The 22,711-nt window shown below is 45.5% G+C and overlaps 1 protein-coding gene across 1 annotated transcript; it reads left to right on the top strand.

The window, feature by feature from the left end:
* The first annotated feature begins 18,243 nt into the window (after nt 1-18,243).
* On the top strand, nt 18,244-22,387 carry LOC101777124 (keratin, type II cytoskeletal 5). The gene is made up of 3 exons (XM_004978939.4): nt 18,244-18,447; nt 19,852-20,023; nt 21,957-22,387. Exons 1-3 carry the CDS (start codon nt 18,291-18,293, stop codon nt 22,045-22,047), a joined length of 420 nt encoding a protein of 139 aa, XP_004978996.1. The 5' UTR covers nt 18,244-18,290; the 3' UTR covers nt 22,048-22,387.
* Nucleotides 22,388-22,711: the final 324 nt, after the last annotated feature.

Here is a 22,711-nt window from a genome sequence, read left to right as displayed (position 1 = left end):
CTCTATTCCCCGCTCGTGCACCATGAATCCTAAGAATTGTCCGGCGGATACGCCGAAGGCGCACTTATTCGGGTTCATTTTCAGCCCATGTTTCTTAGTGCATTCCAATACTTGTCGTAAATCGGCCACATGCTCCTGGTGTCCTTTTGACTTGACTACGACGTCATCGATGTAGATTTCTACTAGTATGCTGATAAGTTTGTGAAATATGTAGTTCATGGCTCTCTGATACGTAGCGCCGGCGTTTTTCAAGCCGAAAGTCATTACCACCCACTCGAATAAACCAAGGTGACCCGGGCATCTGAAGGCCGTTTTGGATATGTCTTCTTCGGCCATAAGTATCTGATTGTACCCAGCGTTTCCATCCATGAAAGTAATAACCTTATGTCCCGCGGCGGCATCTATCAGCACATCAGCCGTCGGCATAGGGTATCCATCCATTGGTGTGGCCTGATTGAGGTTCCTGAAATCGACGCATACGCGTAGCTTTCCATTCTTCTTGTATACTGGTACAATGTTGGAGATCCATTCGGCATAACGGTATTGCTGAATAAATTTTGCTTCGATTAGCCGCGTTATTTCGGCCTTTATGTCTGGTAGGATTTTAGGATTGCACCGCCGTGCAGGCTGTTGATACGGCCGATACCCTGGCTTTATGGGTAACCGATGCTCAACGATAGATCGGTCTAATCCAGGCATCTCATAATATTCCCAAGCAAAGCAATCCTTAAATTCTATTAACAAACTTGTCAGTTTACATTTGTATTCCGGATCTAAATTTGCACTAATATATGTCGGCCTTGGTTTGGAGCCATCGCCTAAGTCTATCATATCTAATGAATCGGCCGACGTGAACCCGTGTCCCAGCTTCCCATCTTCTCAGGCGAACTGATCCATTTTAGTCTGAGTCTTCGGAGCCGACTGCTCGGATCGGCTGTAGGCCAAAATCGGACACCTTCAAGAAGTCAGTATCCCATACTCTCCGGGATATGCACTTGACGGTTTCGCAGCTCCACTGCTGCGTGTCGGCTGCCGCGATGCTGTACGTGGAATCGGCGGTGACCACCTCGATGTTGTCGCCGACCCATTGTACGAGGCATTGATGCATTGTAGATGGGATACAGCAATTTGCATGTATCCAGTCTCGGCCGAGTAGCATGTTGTAGGACCCCTTGCCATTAATGATAAAGAAAGTAGTAGGAAGGGTCTTACTGCCGATGGTGAGGTCGACGCAGAGAGCGCCGCGAGCGGGGGATACGTTGCCCTCGAAGTCCTTGAGCATCATATCTGTCTTGGTCAGGTCATCATCGCTCTTCCCTAGCTTCCAGAACATGGCGTACAGCATGATGTTGACTGCAGCCCCTCCGTCTACCAGTAATCTGGTGATGGGTCGGCCGTTGACATGCCCTTTAAGAAACAACGCTTTCAGGTGTTGCCGTTTGTCTTCTTCGGGCTTCTCGAATGTGGCTGTCATTGGCTCCCAAGCCAATTGTGCCATCTGCTCTTCCATTGCCGACATGTCTTGTCGGTCGGGAGGAGTCATGAATTCCATCGGCAGTATGAAAACCATATCGATGTCGGCTGCCGATTCGTCGCCTCCTCTGTCGTTTCTTTTGCCTGAGACCTGCCGTTCTTCTCGCCTGCCGAATGCCCTTGCTCTTCCTCCTGTTGTTCCCATTGGCGGAGACGTTGGATTCTCGGTTTTTGAGACTTGGTTAATCCATCGGGACACCATCTGGGGTTCACCGGTTTGGTTCGTGGTCTAGCACGTTCCCATTCCGGTTCGCGTCCTAAAGGGTTCTCGTCTGACACCCGTGCATCGGCCATCTCTTCAAGTCGATTGTGGACGCTGACCTTTTTTTCTGGCCGGTCATGTCGATCAAACCTGCCCCCCGGCCCATCATTGCGCCTGCCTTCCGACCGGTCATACCGGTCACTTCTGCCCCCCAGCCGATCACGTACTAGAGGGCGCCGGTCGTCTTGGTCGTGCCAGTTCCTGCTGATCGGCTCTGATTTCCCATCTCTGGAGCGAGACCTGCTGAACGGCCGATTGTTATGATACGGGCCGTTGCACTCGGGGCAATTATCGGCCGAAGGCAACCTGAGGTTGCTTTCCCAACAGTGAATGAAGAAGGGACATCGCCAGTGATCTTCATGTCGCCGCATTGCCTCTTCCCTGGATCTTGAGCGTGCATGCTGCCGCTGATAATTATTGAGCAGAAATTGGGAAGTAATGGGCCTTCGTGGTTCTCCTGATCCATCGTCATCATCCTCCATCCGCCATTTCCCCTTGACGTCTTCAGGCGCCGCTTGATTTTTGGGGTCTACGGCGCCGCTCTTTTTAGCCGATTCGGATGTCAGCACCTTGGTTTGGAGCGAATTCTTTCCCGTGTCAACCATGTTAGTGGGGAAGGGTGCTGGTCGATCTTCATCAGCTTGGCTGGTTTTGTTGGCACTTCAAATTTGAGTCTGCCCTGCTCAATGGCCGACTGTATCTGCTGCCGGAAGATTTTGCATTCATTCGTGTCATGGGAGGTAGCGTTGTGCCACTTGCAATATTTCATCTTCTTCAGCTGTTCGGTAGAAGGAATCGTATGGTATGGCGAGAGCTTGATCTGTCCTTCCTGGAGGAGGAGGTCGAAGATTTTATCGGCCTTTGATGTGTCAAATCCGAACGTTTCTGGTTCCTTCTTTCCGAACGGACACGATATCGGCTTCTTCCCTTTAACCCATTCCGCAAGGCCGATTTCTGCGTCTTCTTCGGTTTCAACCTCTTCTAAGAATGCCACCTTCTTCTGAAAGTTCCTCCGTGGATCGAAAGGACGCACTTCTTGACCAGATAATCGGTGGACAATCTGGCTTAAGCTCTCAAACTCCTGTGAGGCATATTTCTCTTTGATATGAGGAAGGAGGCCTTGGAAGGCTATATCGGCCAACTGTGCATCAGTCAGGGCTAGACAATAGCATTTGTTCCTGATCTCCCTAAACCTTTGCACATATGAAGAAATTGGCTCGTCGCTTCTCTGTCTGAGGCTGGTTAAATCAGACAACTTCATTTCATGTATTCCGGCGTAGAAGTATTTATGAAATTGCCTTTCCAAATCGGCCCATGTAATTATCGAGTTGGGCGGTAAGGTGGTGAACCACTGGAAGACCGACCCAGACAGGGATGACGAGAAAAGGCGCACCCGTAGAGCATCCTGCGCCGCTGCTTCCCCGCATTGGATGATGAATCTGTTCACGTGTTCCACGGTTGAGGTGTCGTCCAGCCCCGAAAACTTGGTGAAATTAGGAACTTTATACCGATGGGGAAACAGCAGTAAGTCGTATGTAGGCGGGTACAGTGTCCTGTATGTGTAGGTCTATACCTTCGGCTTCAAGCCGAATTGTTCCTGAATCACCTCTGCTATACGTGCCGACCAGTCCGGCTATTGCTGGTAAACCGTCGGCTGAGGAACTGGTACGTGCTGGTATATTGGCGGTGGGATGACTTAATGTTGAGTGAAAGCGTGTGGTGTTTGATGTGTCATAACCGGCTGCGTAGTCAGGGTCGGCTGTTTGAATGAGCCATTTGTTTCGTCATATAGTACGACACCCCGGAGTACTTCCGTTGATTCTGCTGCTCTGCTCATCTCTGGTGCGACAGGCTAGTACTGTGGCATGGTTGGTCGAGCGGCCGCCTGGAAAGACGCCTGGAGTTGGGGTTTCCATGGTTGGCTGGTTGATCCTGGACGGCTGTCACTGATGGTGCCCCCCAAGGCGCTGGATTTAATGGAGGAAACTGCGCGGAGGACAACTGAATGGGACGTGGCTCGGGGTATTGCGCACCATTAAACCCCATAGGTATTGACGATGAGGAAGCGCCAGAAACCCCAACCGGAATTTGGGTCGGCTGAGAAGCCGAATAAGGTATATTCTTGATCGGAGCCGTAATCGGCGGAGCATATGCCGGCCCCTGGTACCCTTGAGATACGCCGCTAGCCAAGGAGCTGATGACGGCATTGTATACCGTATTAGAAAGCACCGGGGATTGATCGATGAAAGCTTGATAGACGGATTGCTGAACCATCTCGGACATCTTGTCCGAGTCCTCGGTGATTGTGATCTGGCGGGGAGTTGGAAACGGAGCCTTTTTGATAGTCTCCCCACTCCTGGTGCGAATGAAGGACTGCAGACATGTCTTCCGGTAGTATGCCGTTTGCCTCTCTAGTTCTTCCTTCTGGTCATCCCTGAGATCTGCCTCTGTCACTTCGATGACGTTGTCTTCGGAGACTTCAGCAGCTTTCGACATGGTGGCGGTTGTATTGGTCCCACTGGGCGTGCCAAAAGTGTGTTGGCGCAAGAAATCGGCTGACCGAATCCCCAACGTCCGACACACGACCCGGGAGAATCTGCTTAACTCCTGTTCGGGTGATCGCCCTGGTGCGGTTCGCGCGGCATGCCAGCCAATCTGACCTGTTGATTGGCAAGGAAAAAGACGTGTCAGATTCCAGAGGTTGCGATCGGCTAAGGTTCCGATCTCGAGAGAGCTTATCAGCGAATTGGCCGATTTGCCGTAATAAAGAAATCGGCTATGATGCAACCGATTACCAGGCAACGTTTATAAAGAAAACTACTGGAGTAATCTAAACAACGCCACAGTAGCTACACTAGGAACAGATCTAATCGGCTAAAATAAATAGATTATATAGAGAAGTATATAAAAAGCTGAAATTACCGATTCCTAGCTGGATAATTGGTGATAAAACTAGAACAACAGGTAAAACCTAGAATTCTAGTAAATACCGATAACTGATGAATAAATCTAAATGAAACGATAGCGATACGCCCGAAGTTAAAGCTTAGAATTTACTCGATAAGCGGAACTTACAAGATTGGCCGGAGATCAAGTTGATGCAGCCCTGCCAACCCGTACGAACTCGTGAAAAGAAGAAAAGGTGTTGGCGAAGTCGACTGCTTGAAAGTAAGTACGAGGAAATAGTAGTTTGTTGTATTGAGTTGATGATGATTACAGATCCACAAGGGTGGCTATTTATAGCCCTGTACAAACGACTTCTTATCCGACTAGAACTCTATCCCTAATTTAAACAGAAAACGAATATTTACAAGTACGATTTGTACTAGGTCGATCATCACGCGCTTCATGGGCTGATTCCCTCTTCATCTTCATAATCCTTTTTAAGCCCACACCGGCCCAACTATTCCAACCTCCTAATCGGCCGATCACCTCATCGGCAAGGGATAACCGATCAGGACCCACATGTCGAGGGCTCAGACTTACTCCGACCCTGGAAACTAAGGTCGGGCGAGGCGGAATTCCAAGGATCAATCGTCCGATCCTCGACTGTAGCATCAATCGGCCGATCCTCGACTGTAGCACCAATCAACCGATCTTTAATTGTAGCACCAATCGACCGATCTTTAACTGTAGCACCGATCGGCCGATTTCCAATCGTCGCCCTTGTATCTCGCCGTATCTTCTATTTTCTTCCTCTCCTAACGCCGATTTCACTCGTGTCGAAATCCGGCGTCAACAGAATCCAATATGTAGGTACGCCTCTCGTCCGCACGTCTGAATTAGCATCCTACATAAAATGGAAGACGAAGTTAGTACGGTGACGCACGCAAAAAAAATACTGATATGAGCCAAAATTTACATGTAAAGATAAACAAACACTTACAGAACCCAAGCGCTGATCAGAGAGATGTCCAGGGCATCATGATGGTACACTTCGTATATATCCTTGAAGTCTAGCCACAGAACTTTCTCACCTTCGTCGTAAAAATCTATCTGTTTTACCTTAAGGCCGAACATCTCCCTCGAGTTAGCGGACACCATCATGTACCATTGATGGAATTCGTACATCTTTGTTGATAGCTTCTGTACCAACTCAGGCCTTACTAGAGGTTTGCCTAGCTCATAAGTCCATCTTGGCTCAGGGAGTGGTGCAGCTGGCGGCTCAACTTGCCCTAAACATTCATCAAGTCCCAGACCTGTTTCTTGCATGAATTTCAATACTTCTGCTTGTCGATCCAAGGGCATTGCTGCTACCCTTTGAGCATCTTTTTTTGATAAATGCCCGAGGTCGGGGATAGCACCACTGGAAGATGACTTTCCTTTCCTTTTGTCTCTTTCATCAGCCTTTACTAAAGCCCATTCGTAGTTTGATAGTAGTGGTATCCTTTTCTTGGCTCCTTCCTCCATCCTAATAAAAAATTTTAAATCTCTTCGATTTACTGGCGGTGGCTCCATCTCCCTTGATTTTTTTTCTTCGGCTTGTTTCTTAAACCACGCACTGGCCTCTGCTTGGATTTCTGCCCACTGTTCTGCATGACTCATTGCCTCCCAGCGTTCCTTACAAATCACTTCAGGCTCCTTTGTTTTCTTCTTTCTCTGTCTTTGCTTGGGAGGCGGTGCTCGTGACTTCTATAGTGGTGCTGCAGGTTCCTTCATCGGGGCTGCTCTTAGTCCCGACGACGGTGATCGGGGAGGGGTATTGTTATTGTCAGCGTCGCTCCCACCACCGGGATAGGGTGGAGATGGAGACCTTGATAGAGCAGGAAGCGACGGTCCTGGAGCAGGTTGTGCAGGAGATGACGGTCTCAAGCTATGAGGAGAAGGTCACTGCTGGGGATCTACGGGGAGCGATCTTGAGCTCTGAGGAGATGGCTCCGTGCCGAGAATGATGATGTAGCGTTTACGCCATAGAATGATCCCATGAAGCGCTTCTGCCAGTGTCCTTTCCCCATCGCCTCCCGAGAGGTCGATTTCTAGGCCTTCATATTGGCTATCAACAAGTTGCTCTACGCGGACGCTGGCGTAGCCAGGTGGAATCTCCATGCCATGACTGCTCTGCCCCGCCAGGGTTGCTAACGCACTCCCGTACGCTATCTGTACATATAGCAGAAGTAAACAAGTTATTAAACTCCGATCATGAGGCGTGGATCAATTGACAAGATTGCATAAATATTATGTATAAGTATACCTTAATAGTGAGGTTGCCGACCGGTGCATGCAGCTAACATGTGGTGCGTTGCGTGATGGCATCCACGGGGAACCGTTGCTCCTCCATGGGTAACCTGGGCGTCTGCGCATCAGGGACCCCTGTAGAAGCACAACTGCTCAAGAGGCGTTGAGAAGGGCTGGCGTAGTTTGGATTCGGCAATGCTCCAGATTGGGCCAACTCCGCAACTGCGTGGGCCACTCGACGATTGATTTCCGCCAACATTGTTTCTTCTTGTGCCTGCACTTTGGATTCTAGCATCTGCCGCCAGCTCTCCTCGATCTGTTCCTTTCTTCGCTTGCGGCTTCTGTACAATGCGTTGTTGCCTCGGAAAGCAAACTTCCACGGAATGACCCCGAACCCTCGGCAATGTCCTGGGTGCTCGGGATTACTGAGGGCCAATGTGAGCTCATCATTCTCTCGGTCCACCTTCAACCTCCCAGCCTTAGAATCTTCAATGTTCTTCATAAGACGTTCGGCCTTCTCACGTATTGTCTCATTGAATATCAACGTCCCATCCTCTTGGCTCAGGGAGTCTCCATGAGCGTAATACCAATTTTTTTATTGTTCGGGCCATTCAATAGTTGCAGATACGATTCCCCATTCGATCAGATCTTGTTCCATCTTCTTCCATTTGGGAATTGCTGTGCCATAACCACCTCGCCCTAGATGATGATGGTACCCCTTCTGACTAGAATTTGTAGTGTTGGTCAGAATCTTTTTCACACCATCTTCACTCCTCTTATATTCAACAAATGCCTCCTAGTGGTCCCTCAACTTTGTCCACACATTGAAGTCTGGAGTTTGGCCCTTCTTAATGTAGTTGGCATCCAGCATCTTCTTGAATGTCTGGAATTGTGTAGCCATCTTCTTCAGCGTCCACGCTTTCACATCTTTTTTAATAATCCTTCGGGAAATGTGAAATGTCTCTTGATATCTTCCCACAACATATTCTTTTGTGTCTCTGGGAGCGTGTACGGATTAGTGCTTTTGCCCTTCCATCCTCTGATGCTGATAGGCACGTTGTCCCTTATGATTGCCCCGATCTGACTCACGTACTTCTTTGCTACTTTCTTGGGAGCAACCGGCCTGCCCTCTTCTGTCACTTCCGTGATGACAAGCCTCCCTTCCATCACCTTTGTACGACCTCGGGTCTTCTGCCCTTGCGTCGATCCAGAGGGCTAACAGTTTAAGATTCGTTAATTAGTACGTACTATTAACGGTGGCATCAAACAATACAAATTATATATACCTCGCCGGAACCTTCCGCCACGGCAAGATATTGCTGGGGCTCATGCTCTTCATTCCCATCGCCGGACATATTGAGGAACATGTCCGCCTGGGTGCCCTCTTCATCGGTGTACGATATTGGAAGGTTGTCGCCACTACCATCACCAGCGATTATCTGCTCCATGAGATACCTTGCGATCTCGTCGTCTGCCATTTCAACTACTGATTGAAACATACATGGAATCATACATGACAGTCATGAATCATAGAAATCGCCTTAGTTACATGTACGTAAGGGTATATACATGAAATCATAAAATAACATGAATCCCACAAAGTCCGGAATGTTTATACAAATTTCAACAAATTAGTAGTACTTTGTAAGAATTTCTACCAAATTTCTACTAATTTATACATATTTATTGGAATTTCTAGCAAATTACTACTAATTCCTACTAATTTTACAATAACATGAATCCCACAAAGTAATGTTTATACAAATTTCAACAAATTAGTAGTACTTTGTAAGAATTTCTACCAAATTTCTACTAATTTATACATACTTATTGAAATTTCTAGCAAATTACTACTAATTCCTACTAATTTGAATGAATTTCTACAAAATTTATCAACTGATTTTCTAACTAATCTACAAATATCTAATGATTTGGCAACTAATCTACTAATTTCTATTCATTTTCTAACTAACAAATTACAAAGGCCCTTGCTGACGCAAGCCAGTGGGCTTGCGTCAGCAAGAGCCCTTCGTTCCCAGTGTTAGTGCCGGCAGACCTTGTGTTGTGTGCCTAGCTTGGGCGATGAGGTGGTCGGGGCGGCGTGACGGCGGAGGCGGGGACGGAGCGAGGTGGCCGCAGCAATGACGGGCGGAGGCGTCCGGCGACGAGGGACGGATCGGAGGCGGCGCGCGCGATAGAGGCGGCGACAAGGAGGCCCCGCGACGGACGAGGGCACGGTGGCGACAGAGGAGGTGGCGTTGACGGAGGCGGCGACTCGGACGGAGGCGGCGACTCGGACGGATGATGGAGGCAGCCGGCGTCGACGAGGTCGAGGGGCCGGGGCACGACGGAGGAGGATCGGAGGCGGGCCAGGGCGATGGAGGAGGAGGCAGTCCGGGCGTGGGCGAGGTTGTCGGGCGGCGGGACGATGATGGCTGGAGCAATGGGGGACGAGGACGACGGCGGCCGGTGAGGGAGGTGGACGGGCGGCGACAGAGCAGGCGAGAGGGCGCGGGATCTTGGCGGTGGGGTGAAAATTTGGCTAAGTGACTGGCGTGGGGGGGTAGAAGGGGCTACAGTACCTTTTATCCCCCCTTCCCTTTTATCCCGGTTTATAATTGCACCCGGGACTAAAGGCCCTTTTGTCCCGGGTGCCAACACCAACCGGGATAAAAGGCCCCCCTTTATCCCGGTTGCTAACTGCAACCGGGATAAAAGGATACGTCCCCCGGCGGGAATCGAAACCAACCCTTTTGTCCCGGGTGCCAACACCAACTGGGACAAAAGGGCCCTCCTTTTATCCCGGTTGCTAACTGTAACCGGGATAAAAGGGTACATCCTAGGCGGGAATCGAAAGCGACCCTTTTATCCCGGTTGTAGTTGTCCACCGGGATAAATGGGGGGCCTTTTGTCCCGGTTTCTATTGTCACCTAGGATAAAAGGGACTTTTCCCACAATTTCATCTCCCGCCTATTTTTTGGAAAAGGATTTTATTTATGTTTTCACTGCATTTTAGGATGCAAAAACAAAAAACTTCACATATTTTGAACATGCAAAAATATATTTAATTAGCGAGTATATTGACAATAAGTGTGATTTGGTCATTGATTCTATACCAGTTCGTTTAGCCTCTAAAATAATTATTTTAATGCATCGCTATGATCAAGAAATTATTCAACTAAATAATTTCAACGTGCAAAAAAATCCATGTATGTTTAACATTGTTCATGTTTATCTAATAAATCTTCACCTCAACAAATTTAAGAACACATGAAATCATACATAGGTTAAATTAAAAATTGTATCAAGTACTACACAAAGGTCATGTAAATTTAGCGCATTACAATACAACATTGTAAAATTTCTTCTTCACGAAAGTTCCTTGATCATGATCGCGGCGTAAGTACGGAGCCTCTTCTTTGGATAGCAGGATGCTTGGGTCAACATCAACTGCGAATGGAGGCATGCCATCAAACTGATCATAAACATCTGATTGATCTGTTTTATCCTCAACTCCCATGATTTTTCTTTTACCTAGAAGAACTATGTGGCACTTTGGCTCCCATGTGTCTTCTGGATTTCTCTTGGGTTTGCTAGACATGCCCTTCACATAGAAAACCTGATACACATCATTGGCAAGTACGAATGGGTCATCACTACATCCAGTCTTGCTCAGATCTACTATTGTCATTCCGTACTGATCTTTGGTTATGGCAGCTAGCTTCACCCAATTGCAAAGAAATAGAGGGATGTACAGCGGTCCATATTCGAGTTCCCATATCTCTTGTATAAAACCATAATACGACTCCTTGCTATTATTTCTATCTATGGCATCTATGCGGACACCACTATTCTGGTTCGTGCTTTTCTGGTCCTGGGCTCTCGTGTAAAATGTATAACCATTTATCTCATAGTCTTGGAATTTAATGATTGTGCTAGCAGGTCCCCTGGCTAACCAAACGAGCTGTGGGTGAATCTCAGAGTTACCCATAAGTTGTTGGCGCAATCAGAAGGGAAAAGTTTCCATGTGATGACGTGTAAGCCAAGCATCAGATTTCGTCAGGTTTTTGAAATTACCATCTGGCTGTGCTGCTCGATATATGGAGACACAAAGGATGACTGTTGTAGAACAGTGTAGTGTGCCTTGTCGAACAAATCAGTATCATTGCTCAAACTTAATTTCCTTCCAAGGGTGCCCATTCCCCGGAGCCTCCCCTCGTGGCGTGAAGTTGGAACCCCAATCGAGTCAATTGACTCAATAAAATCAACACAAAACTCGATCACCTCCTCTGTTCCATATCCATTGGCGATGCTTCCTTCTGGACGGGCACGATTAAGAACATAGTTTTTTAGGACTGTCATGAACCTCTCGAAAGGCCACATATTGTGCAGGTATACAGGTCTGACAATACCAATCTCTTTTACTAGGTGAACCAGTAAGTGCGTCATAATATTGAAGAAGGATGGTGGAAATACCAACTCAAAACTGACAAGACATTGCACCACATCGTTCTGTTGCTTTGATAGCTTGGATGGATCGATTACCTTATGCGAAATCGCATTGAGAAACGCGCATAGCTTTACGAGCGGCAATCGGACATTTTCTGGTAGAACACCCCTCAGTGCAACCGGAAGCAACTGGGTCATCAACATGTGGCAGTCATGAACCTTGAGATTTGTAAACATCTTTTGTTTCATATTTATTATTCCCTTTATATTCGAGGAGTACCCAGACGGGACCTTCATACTATTCAAACATTCAAACATGGTATCCTTCTCTTCCTTGCTGAGAGCGTAACTGGCAGGACGTAAGTAGTGCTGTCCATTATCTCTCTTTTCCGGATGTAGGTCATCTCGTTGCCCCATGGCTTTCAGATCCTGTCATGCTTCCAATGTATCTTTCGAGGTCCCATAAACACCCATGAAGCCTAGCACGTTCACGCAAAAATTCTTCGTCAGGTGCATCACGTCTATTGTGTTGCAAACCTCTAGGATTTCCCAATAAGGTAGCTCCCAACATATTGAATTTTTCTTTCACATGGGTGCATGTCCGTTATCGTTATTTGGAATAGGTTGGCTACCATGACCCTTTCCAAAGACTACATTTACATCCTTTATCATCTCGAAGACACACTTTCCATTACGGTTTGCAGGTTTTTTACGATGGTCTGGCGCCCCTTTGAAATGCATCCCGCTCTTTCTCAGCTGGTGGTGAGCAGGGAGAAATCGACGATGACCCATATAGACGACCTTCTTACAGTACTTCAAATACATGCTGTTTGTGTCGTCTAAACAGTGGGTGCAAGCCCAATATCCCTTATTTGTCTGTCCCGAAAGGTTACTCAGTGCAAGCCAATCATTGATGGTTACGAACAACAATGCTCGTAGATTAAAGATCTCTTGTCTATACTCATCCCACACACGTACACCTTCTTCCTTCCAGAGCTATAAAAGGTCATCAACCAACGGTCTTAGGTACACGTCAATGTTGTTGTCGGGTTGTTTTGGGCCTTGGATAAGCGCCGGTATCATAATGAACTTCCACTTCATGCAAAGCCAAGGAGGAAGGTTGAACATACATAGGGTCACACGCCAAGTACTATGGCCACTACTAAACTCACCAAATGGATTGAATCCATCAGTACTTAAACCAAACCTTATGTTCCTTGCTTCACTTTTAAAGTCCGGGAATGCTCTATCAATTGATCTCCACTGAGCCCCATCTGCGGGGTGTCTCAGCATCTCATCTTCCATACGTTCTTTTTTGTGCCATCGCATCAACTTAGCATTCACCTTGTTCCTGAATAAGCTCTTCAAGCGTGGTATTATAGGGAAATACCACATCACCTTCGCGGGAACTCTCTTCTTGGGAGACTGCCCCTCGACATCACCAGGATCATCTCGCCTGATCTTATACCGCAGCGCTTCGCAGACAGGACAAGCATCCATTTTCTCGTATTCATCACCACGTTAGAGGATACAGTCATTAGGGCATATGTGTATCTTCTGAACATCCAATCCGAGAGGGCAAATAATTTGTTTAGCTTCATATGTTGCGGACAGTAATTCATTATTCTCAGGAAGAATCTTCTTGACAATGTTCAACATCCCCTGAAATGCCTTATCGGACACACCATTTCTTATCTTCCATTGCACAAATTCTAGTGTCGTACCTAGTTTTTTATGGCCCTGCTGGCAATCTGGGTACAACAATTTTTGGTGATCATCTATCATGCGCTGCAACTTTGCTGCTTCGTTCTCAGTTTCGCAATCTCTGTGTGCATCTCGTAGCACTCGACCAAGGTCATCAGTAGGGCCATTTTCTGCAAACTCATCTTCATCAGCCTCGCCCATTGTAGTATCTGCAAAAGCTTGGCCTGCAACCCAGTCTGGAATGTTGTCATCTTCCTCCTCCTCCTCGCCGTCTTCCATTACAACCCTTCGTTTACCGTGCTTGGTCCAAACTAAATAGTTAGGTATGAAACCGTATCTAAACAAGTGGCTGTGAATAGTCCCCCAGGAATCCTTTGAATAGTTCTTCTTGTTATTGCATTGGAAGCATGGACAACATACGAACCTATTCTCTGGCTTGTTTGCTTTGGCCACTTCGAGAAAATAATGCAAGCCATCAATAAACACCTTGCTCTGCCTGTCTGCATTATACATCCATTGCCTGTCCATCTGCATCGTATTACGCCTGAAAATGGATTACACTTGATAATGGATTACGCGTGAAAATTGATTACACTTGAAAATAGATTACGCGTGAAAATTGATTACACTTGAAAATGAATTACGCTTGACAATTGATTACACTTGAAAATGGATTCACGATTGAAAGCATGTCAAACGTTGTAGTGCAAATAATACTGAAAGTTTAGATATAGATACAAATACACATATTTAAATTAAAGATCCAAATAACATGATACAATACAACAAGCCATCCACTGGTTATTATCTAGGAGGACTTTAAGCATCCTTGGACGGTGAAGACGAAGATTCCGCTGACCTAGCCTCATCCTGTGGTTTATTTGTGCCACCTGAAACGGTAGTACTAAGTGGACGTGAAACACCCGGGATTGAGGGTGGAGCATAACGACCACCAAAAGGAGGTTCCTGACCCGCCGCAACAGCTTCTTCATGACATTTCAGCAAATAACGAAGCATTGCTTTTTCCAACGCACTCATTTTCGGCTTATGCTGAGGGCCAACTATAATTTTCCCCTTGCCGAAAGAGGAACGACGATCGCCGCCACCATCGCCACTTCCTCCAGTAGCAGAAGCCATCCATGTACAAAAATTCTTACCTTAGCACTACAGAAGTTGTTGAACTTGAAGACCGTGATCATCTCACGAGCATGTCCTCAACTGAGCAGCACCACACTTCGTCATGAAAGAGGTTCGATTCTACGGAAAAGGGGACACGATCATGATGTCCGTATTCACTCTTTCTCGTAGAATCGAACCTCCTTCTTGACATACGTTGCTGCTCGGCGGAGAACATCCTCGCAGAAATGAACACGGTATGCAAGTTCAACAAGTATGGATTTGAAAAATCATATTAAATTTGATAAGATAAACCATCTAGACAAGGTAGCATCATTCTTAACCCACTGCAAGAATACATACTATATATGACACATCAATCTCCCTCACATTCTAGCTCAAAATACCTCTCTATTTTCTACTTCATCACATTCTAGCAAATAAACTTTCCATCTTCAAAGCATAAATCAAAGTGTAACAAGAGGATGAAGTAGCAAACTTTCACAACACTTGTGTTGGCTGAGTGAAATTCCCACGAAAATGAGGGAAAAAAATTCGGGCAGCACCTCCCTTGCTTCGGCACCACCGGAGAGTAGGTGAAGCTCAGCTCTCTGTCTATGTGGTGGACTGGCTCGGGCTGGAGGAGGAAGAAAGGCATCTGTCTTGGTATATAATGGGGATGAGTTTTTATCACGGTTAAAAACTCCAACCGAGACAAAAAAATGAACACCTTTTGTCCCGGTTGAAAGTTTAGTTCCGATTGGAGCCTCCAACCGCGACAAAAGGGTGGCCCTTTTATCCCGGTTGGAACCTGCAACCGGGACTAAACTTTTTGTCCCGATCGGTAACACCAACCGAGACAAAAGGTCCACCCTTTTATCCCGGTTGGAGCCTCCAACCGGGACAAAAGGGTCACGCCACCAACACCCCGGAACTAACCGTTACAACCAGACTAAAGGGGGGCCTTTAATCCCGGTTGCAGATACCAACCGGGAGTAAATCTCTCCTCCATTTTTGCCTACCGTGGCGAACCCCCTTTTATCCCGAACCAACTTTAAACCGGGATAAAAGGAGGCGCATCGAAAGTCAGTTCTCTACTAGTAGCCTCACCCGTGTTTGAGACTGCTCGGTTAGCATAGGTGCCCATTTGAGGTCTTACATGACGGGCCAGTGCTCCTGGCTAATTTCAAAAAAAACGATAAAAAAGATTTTACCTTATCGAGGGAAGCAACGGTGGCTACAAACATCTTCCCTAATAGCTGCTAGGATAGCTATGCACAAGATGCAAATGTGAGGACTGATGCTATGATAAAGGGGAAATATGGTCTCCAGTTGTCTCTCACCCACTCGGTAGTTGTCCTGACGGCAGCTCACAGCGAGTCAGAACATGAGTAACTACAAAATAGATGCCCTCTATCCTTCCAGGTAGGAAAATAATACTGGTGTAGTGGATATGAGGCCATAAAAATGGAGTCAACCCAAGTAGTTTTAGAGCTGGTAGGTGATCCATGTCTGCTGTTGCAAATGGAACCTTAGGTGGTGAAAATGCCTGTGCTATTGGCAGAAATAACCATCTCTATACTTAGGCAATAAGTATATATTTACGTACATTTATTTTCATTTTCAGACTTTATGAGGGGCGCTTTTGTCACTTCTGAAATCTGTGGGGAATAGTCAGATGTTATATTCAGAAGGCTACTCACCTGGTAATAGTGCATCCTTCTAGCTTGGCAATAATTATATCATTGCATTGTCCAAGGTTGAATTACAAAGCAATTATGACAACCCATTTACACCTTTTTTCCTGAGAATTTTAGAGTGCTCAAAAGAATGAGAGCCGTCCATTGGGCAAAATCGAATGGTGGAAATAAAGGAAGTACTATCAAAAAAGAAATACCAAGAAGACCAATTTTGTGGGACCAAGTACCAAAATAGTGAGAAATTACTATGATGCCCTTTTAATTATGTGTAAATCTATTTAATTCCTTTTGTAAGGATAAGAAAGGAAAGTACCTGCAAGTATCAGATACTGATACTTTAAAATCATTGTGTAACAAAGCTAGCTTATTGTGTCTTATTTGTTTACAGCATCCAGTTTTGAGCTGGATTTGGACTCTGACTAGTGATGGTCTTGATTATAAGGAAATTGTTTCAAAATTGTAGCCATGGATCTTCCATTTCCTGTATGTGCTTGTATCAGTCCGGTTCTTTGGAAGTAGCTTAGAATTGATGGTATGGAGGGCGACTTCTCAGTTTTGCTCCGTTTATATATTTACAGCACCTCAGTGTTAACTGTGAAGTGCTCTGTTTTCTGAATGTTTAATTGCTAGGAACCTATGTTACTTACTAATTCAATGCCCTTGCTCAGTTCTTCTGGACATACATTTTTTATACCATTACCATGTGGTAGATAGACAGATAGTAATTACACGATCTATTCAAGTTCCTTAGGCGATGGAATTGCTAAAACAAAATCCTGCGGCCGGTCCAGCAGGTCACCAAATGCTTGCCAGGGTTGCTATCCAGCTGGCCATTGTATGCCTTGTCATGGTTCGTCAATTCTGTTCTGATCAATCTTCTGCAAAAATAGACCCCTGTGACAATCTTGTTGTATTATTCAGTTTTTTGTGGCAACCGATTGTATGCTTGTCAGGGTTGGTAATTCTGACCTGACAAATTGGTTCAAATCATCCGTGCCATGTCGACTTATGCTGCATCTTATGCATGTGTTATTGTGGTTCCTACTCTGTAGCTGCAAAGCGCTAATACCTGAGCGTTGGACACTTGCCGTGTGTTTAGTTACCGGGTCGAAGTGGGTTGGAATGGGTTCGACCCACTTCGACCCATATTTAGTTGGAGAAGGTGTGGGTTGGGTTGGACTCAGAGAAAAAATATTCCTTCAATATCTAGGTCGAGCGCATCCCACCAAATCGGAGGGACCGCGCGAACCCGATCTGACGCCGTGCGCTCCGTCACCGCGCTCGTCTGCGCGCTGGCGAGGAGTTGGGGTCGGGGAGGAGGCCGGACACCGGCACGGTCGCGGGCGCAGGGAGGTGGCGGGGAAGGTTGCCGGTGCGGGGAGGGGCGCGGTGGAGTCCGTCGGCGCGGTGAAGGCAGGGGCCGGCAAGGGCAAGGGCCGGCGGCGGCGAGGCAAGGGAGTGGGGGAGGTCGCCAGCACGGCACGCGGGAGGAGCAGGAGAGGATGCCATGCGGGGAGGAGGAGGAAGGTAGAAGAGGAAGGGAAGGGAAAAAAGAGAGAGGCTGACAGGTGGGTCCCGCAGCTGATAGGTGGGGTCACAACTAATGGTGCTAAAAGGACATCCATCCCAACTCTCTCAATCTCTTCAACCAAACAAAAGACTGGATCGGCTCCAACCCACTCATCCAAACACAGGATGGGTCGACTCCAACCCAACCCACATCGTCCCAAAACCATGGGCTACCTTGATTCTCACTTTTATTTCTGAGCACAGCACAGTTCTCAAAGTGGGAGCGATCGGAGCTTGTGTTATAGTCAGATTATTCATTCGTGAGAGATTGTATATAGTGAGACTGTATTTCTTTAGGTATTGCATATACGCTCAAAACTGTTGGATTAGCCTGTATGCTACTACTACCCTGCGACGTCTTCTAAGCCAAGGGGCCCAACCAAATCCTAATATTAAATCTTAAGATTAGGATTTCAAATCTTAACAAGAGGACGTTGCCGGTTGAACCAGTGTGGTGATTTCAAGTCTTCTTCATGCAAATCAAATTGTCAAAAGTGCAATTGATTTGCCAGGGAAATAAAAATCGATGTACACGCATATATGCAGATGCAGTGGCTCCGAAATTTGTTTTACATTTGTCTTATCTGCAGAGGAGGCCCAAGGCACAACAAGGCCTGCCATGAAAAAATAGGACCCAACTTCCACGAATGCAGCCCAAAGGGCAAAGGCCCAAATAGCGCGGCCCCACGCCACGCCTTCGTCAAGAACGCCGGGCCCCCTCCACCAGAGCAGAAATCCTTCTTTCGGCGGACTCTGGGACTTTGGGAGAGAGGGAGGAGGCGATGGGGAAGAAGAAGCAGGGAGGCGGCGGCGGAGGGGACGAGAAGGCCCTTCTCTGGAGGCTGCCGGAGATCACGTCCAATGAGCTCGGCAAGATCGGCCCCGCTTTCGGCCTCGGCATCGGCTGCGGCGCTGGCGCCGGAGTCGGATTCTTCGGCGGTAACACTCCCGCCCTTCCCTTATCTTCTTGTAAAATTGTACCCTCCCGTTGTGGTTCTTATTTTCCAAGAACCATACGCGTCTCTCTCCGCTCCTTACGAGATGATTGATTCGGCGGATTGTGGTAGGTGGAGTAATTGATTGATTCGGTGTACTGTATACACCCCCATCTAATCCCTTCCCTCCCCATCCGAAGGGGTTATGGGGAAATCAGATTGCCAGGCTGGGGTTGGAAATGGGGCACGATAGGGAGTCACAATTGTTCAGGATTTTGGATTTTCTCAGAGCCTGCATATTGGATTCTGGAACTGACTGATCTGCGTAGCTTAGTGTTGTCAGAAAACCGAAATTGGTGTCAGTTCATGTATCAAGTACGAAAGGAATTTATTTGATAGATTGGTTACATGTAGCACACCACCAGGTTTTCAGGGCATTTTGATTTTCCAGGTTCTGTAGGTAGGTTCAGCTAATGTTCTTTGAGTGACCTTTTTTGCAACATTGGAGAGGATTGTTGCTGCCCCCCAAGTCATGGAATTTACAAGAAAATTTGATGAACCTTTGGTCAGTATTGTAGAGTTTCCTTGTAGAATTCACCGGATAAGTTACAAAAGTTAGCAGATCAATTAAATACTGATTGTTGAGTTGTTAGATTTCTGATATTTTTTAGTGGATCAGTTACATAGCTACGTCAGATATATGATCTGAAGTGAAAATTGGTTTGTCTGTTCAAGTTAAAATTGTGATAAAAACGAACAGTAAATATTGTCTTGAGGATCAGAAATCCAAATATCCATTCCTCTTGGGAATGTTATTCTGTACCTATCAATAAATCCTATCTCCATAGAGGTGAAGGTAGAGGGTGAGGGAGGCAGTGCATGTACCTACGTCTCCTGGTTTACACTTGGCATATATAAGAGTGCCCCACATAACATTCAGAAGCCTGTGAAGGATACAGCAGCTTTGTTGCTCAAATTGAAATTTGGAGGTTAGGAGGGAGAGAGTGTATTTACCTATTTCTCCTTGTGTACACCAGGCGTAGGAGAGCCCCATATGATCAAGGATTCAATGAATTTGTTGTTCAAATTGAGATTTGGAAGGGATGAAAGGCCCATTTTAGCTTATGCAAAGGGTGGAAGATAAATAAGATCTGGAGGATATTAACTGGGTCCTATTGACAAAACACAATCACAACTAAATTTGCATAGATCATTTCTGAAAACTAAATACTTTATGGAAGTACTTTATGGGGGCATTCTTGTAGAAAATAGTCATGGTAAAGTCTAGTGTTCATGTGTAAATATCTTTACCTATGTTGCCCTGTATACGCTCTCCCTTTTTACATGAATTGTTTTCTTCATAAATGCTGTATGCCTGCGTACTTATATTTTTCCCTGATTATTTTAGGTGCAGGATTAGGCTTTGGATTTCCTGGACTCACTTTAGGCTTTGGTGTTGGAGCTGGATGCGGTGTTGGAATTGGTTTTGGTTACGGCATGGGCAAAGGAATTGCATATGATGAAAACAAAAGATATTCAAATGTTGGAAAGATGTTCCAGGAAGCTCCACATCTGCCGACGTGAGTATATTGCAGACATAGGAAATTTTTTAATGATATTTGTTCTGGCAAATGTTTTAGTTCATGATATTATCTTGTGCACTGTAGCTAGTTTTCATAACTCGCAGCATGAGTCTTAATTATGGAAGAATCATTTTTTCTCGATTTTATTATGCTTTCTCCAGTTTTCACAGTATGTCTTAAATGAATTTTTTCGGTGTTCATGAATAAACTTTTAAATATATGATTCAATAACCATGTTCCATTAATTCCTTTCAATTCTAAGTTGTTTGAGTTTCCACTTCTATTTGAAATTAGCATTGGATAATCATCACATTGGATAATCAAATGCCATGTACTATCAACAATTGGAGTTCACATACATCATTCTAAGCTGGAATAATGAACCATAATACCATTAACTTCAACTTTGTTGTTTGCCTTTTTCAAGCTTAGCACTATTGTACCTTCACTCTTCCATATGTGGCGTGCAGTCTAAAAGTCAAGTTGGTAATGAGATTAACTGAATAAACTCATTATCCTGATAACACGTAATAGTCAATAAAAATAAATAGAGAAATTCCTGGTGATTTTTTTGGACTAGAGTCATGCAGGATGCAAATAATATTAGAAGCGCAAGCTGATAGAATTTTACTGTTATTTGTTTAAACTTTAAAGCGAAAACAAAAATATATCACAAGTCAAGCAATCTCACTTTTAAGGTAACTGAACTCTACTGTCTGTGAACAACTTATAACATAATTTATTAGCACACAATTTCATACAGAAAAATATGGTGATATACCACCAAATGATACCATAACGCTGAAACTTTTTAAGGTAGCCACCACTAACCTCAAAATCCCAGAACAATCCACGCTCACTCATCTTTAGCTCTCTATTTTCTCCACAGCCGCTTGGCCATTCCCTGCCCTGCATGTTTTCCAAAGCTGCTTGTCCAATGTCCACAGTAGAGAAAATAGGAATGGCTTGCCTTCAGTGCTAGGCCAAACCTTGAAAACTCAGGTGCAACCGCTGCCTTGGAGTATCTACGTATTCTGAGGTCTCAACTTCAAATGCCTTGTGTGACCAGACAGGGCACTTGTTGTTCTATAGGTTGCAACAAGTTGCCCACCATGGTGCTACTGATTGAACAACTGGCTTATTTCAGGCACACTAACCTTGGTTTAAGTTGTGATGTTGGGGCAGAACGGTTGTCAAATCCAACAGTAGAGAGTGGAGGACAAAGATAGGTTAAGAAAGATGATGGAGAAGGGTTTTCTCACATCTTTTCTTATTAGTGGGTGGGTCTTGGGTGTGGGTGGATAAAATTGGACAACCTATTTTTAGTGGTATTTTCTGAACTATCTGTGTGCAGATCTGCCCTATAATGGATATTTCATTATAATTCTACTGATAATTTATCATTATCCATATTTGCTCTTACATTAATGTTTGGCAGTTTGACCGCATCTTTTCTGAAATTAAAGGTCCTGCCTAACATCATTTGAATCGCCTAAGTACTACAGCCTAGTCGATGAATTGACCAGTTATTAGAAGGCTAGTGCAAATTCTTCGAAATCCTGTTCCATCAGATGTTAACAGAAATGTACCGAGATATTTGAAGTAGCGGTAAAGGTATAATTCTGTGAGAGTGACAACAAGTGCTTGCACATAAATAACATAAATAGGAACTTCCTCTAATCTACGTTCAAATTTTATGTTATTACTATCAGTATTTTATTTCACGGTGAGAACGAAAACTTCAATTCTTCTATTAGAGGACATACTATTGTCTGATACCATAAATTACATTGGATTTGTTTGGTCTCCCAGCCTATTGTTTCTTTTGCACCTCACATTGTTTTCAGTATCCCAATTTGGCTAGTAAAAGAACATGACTATTGTAATGCAGTGTTTATTGTTTTCATCATTTCTTCCTCCTCTATTCCAGGGACACTGTTGTTGCTTTATTCGACGAGCTGGTTATCAACACCAAGAAGCTTGTGACGGCAACTTCAAAAGGGATCGAAAAATGGCGTTGAGCTGCACCACCGCGTCATTGTCGATATTAGCTGCCTTCAACTGCGGTGTATCAAGTGAAGATTAGAAGCAGTGTTTATCTTGAACAAGCAGTGGCACTTAGATCTAGAATCCAGACTGTCGCATCGTATGGCTTTCTCTTGCTCATCAGTTAGTAGCTTTGTATCTAAGTAGGATCCTGAAATGAGGCCGACGATATCTGGTAGATATATTTAGTTACATGCCATTGTGTTGAGTGATGTCCCTGGTGCTGGGTTGCTCATCACAGATATTAAATTTTAGAATGAATTGATGTGTGAGATTCAGATGAACTATGATTTGTGCTTGTGCGCGTGTTCTTCACCCTCTTGGTACCAGTGTGTGGCCTGGAATTGCTGTCTTGGTTCTTTCTCTATCACTGGTTGGTTCTCCCTCCGTCTCCATCTATCATGTTTGTTAGTCCCTATACTACTGACAAAAAAGTTCACCAGAGGCCCTAATGCTGCCACATCAGCGCCCTCTAAAGTTGCCATATCAGCATCCTCATCTGCCAAGTCGGCACAGCCTGCCCAATCGCATCCAAGCAACAGATAGCCCTCCTGGGCACCCAGCCAATGGCAGCTCCCATGGCCAAATCTCAGATGGGCCCACAGCATCCTCCGATCCCCATTTCCATCCATTTAAACT

The sequence above is a fragment of the Setaria italica genome, chromosome VIII (genome assembly GCF_000263155.2).
Source record: "Setaria italica strain Yugu1 chromosome VIII, Setaria_italica_v2.0, whole genome shotgun sequence".
Taxonomy (NCBI): Eukaryota; Viridiplantae; Streptophyta; class Magnoliopsida; order Poales; family Poaceae; genus Setaria; species Setaria italica.
This window is presented reverse-complemented; position numbering and strand designations above follow the sequence as displayed.

Bases quoted from the DNA above. Each gene is read 5' to 3' on its own strand.
- LOC101777124 (XM_004978939.4), top strand. From the start codon at position 18,291: ATGGGGAAGAAGAAGCAGGGAGGCGGCGGCGGAGGGGACGAGAAGGCC. The intron at 18,448-19,851 runs GTAACACTCCCG...TGATTATTTTAG, and splicing joins CGGAGTCGGATTCTTCGGCG to GTGCAGGATTAGGCTTTGGA. The intron at 20,024-21,956 runs GTGAGTATATTG...CCTCTATTCCAG, and splicing joins GAAGCTCCACATCTGCCGAC to GGACACTGTTGTTGCTTTAT.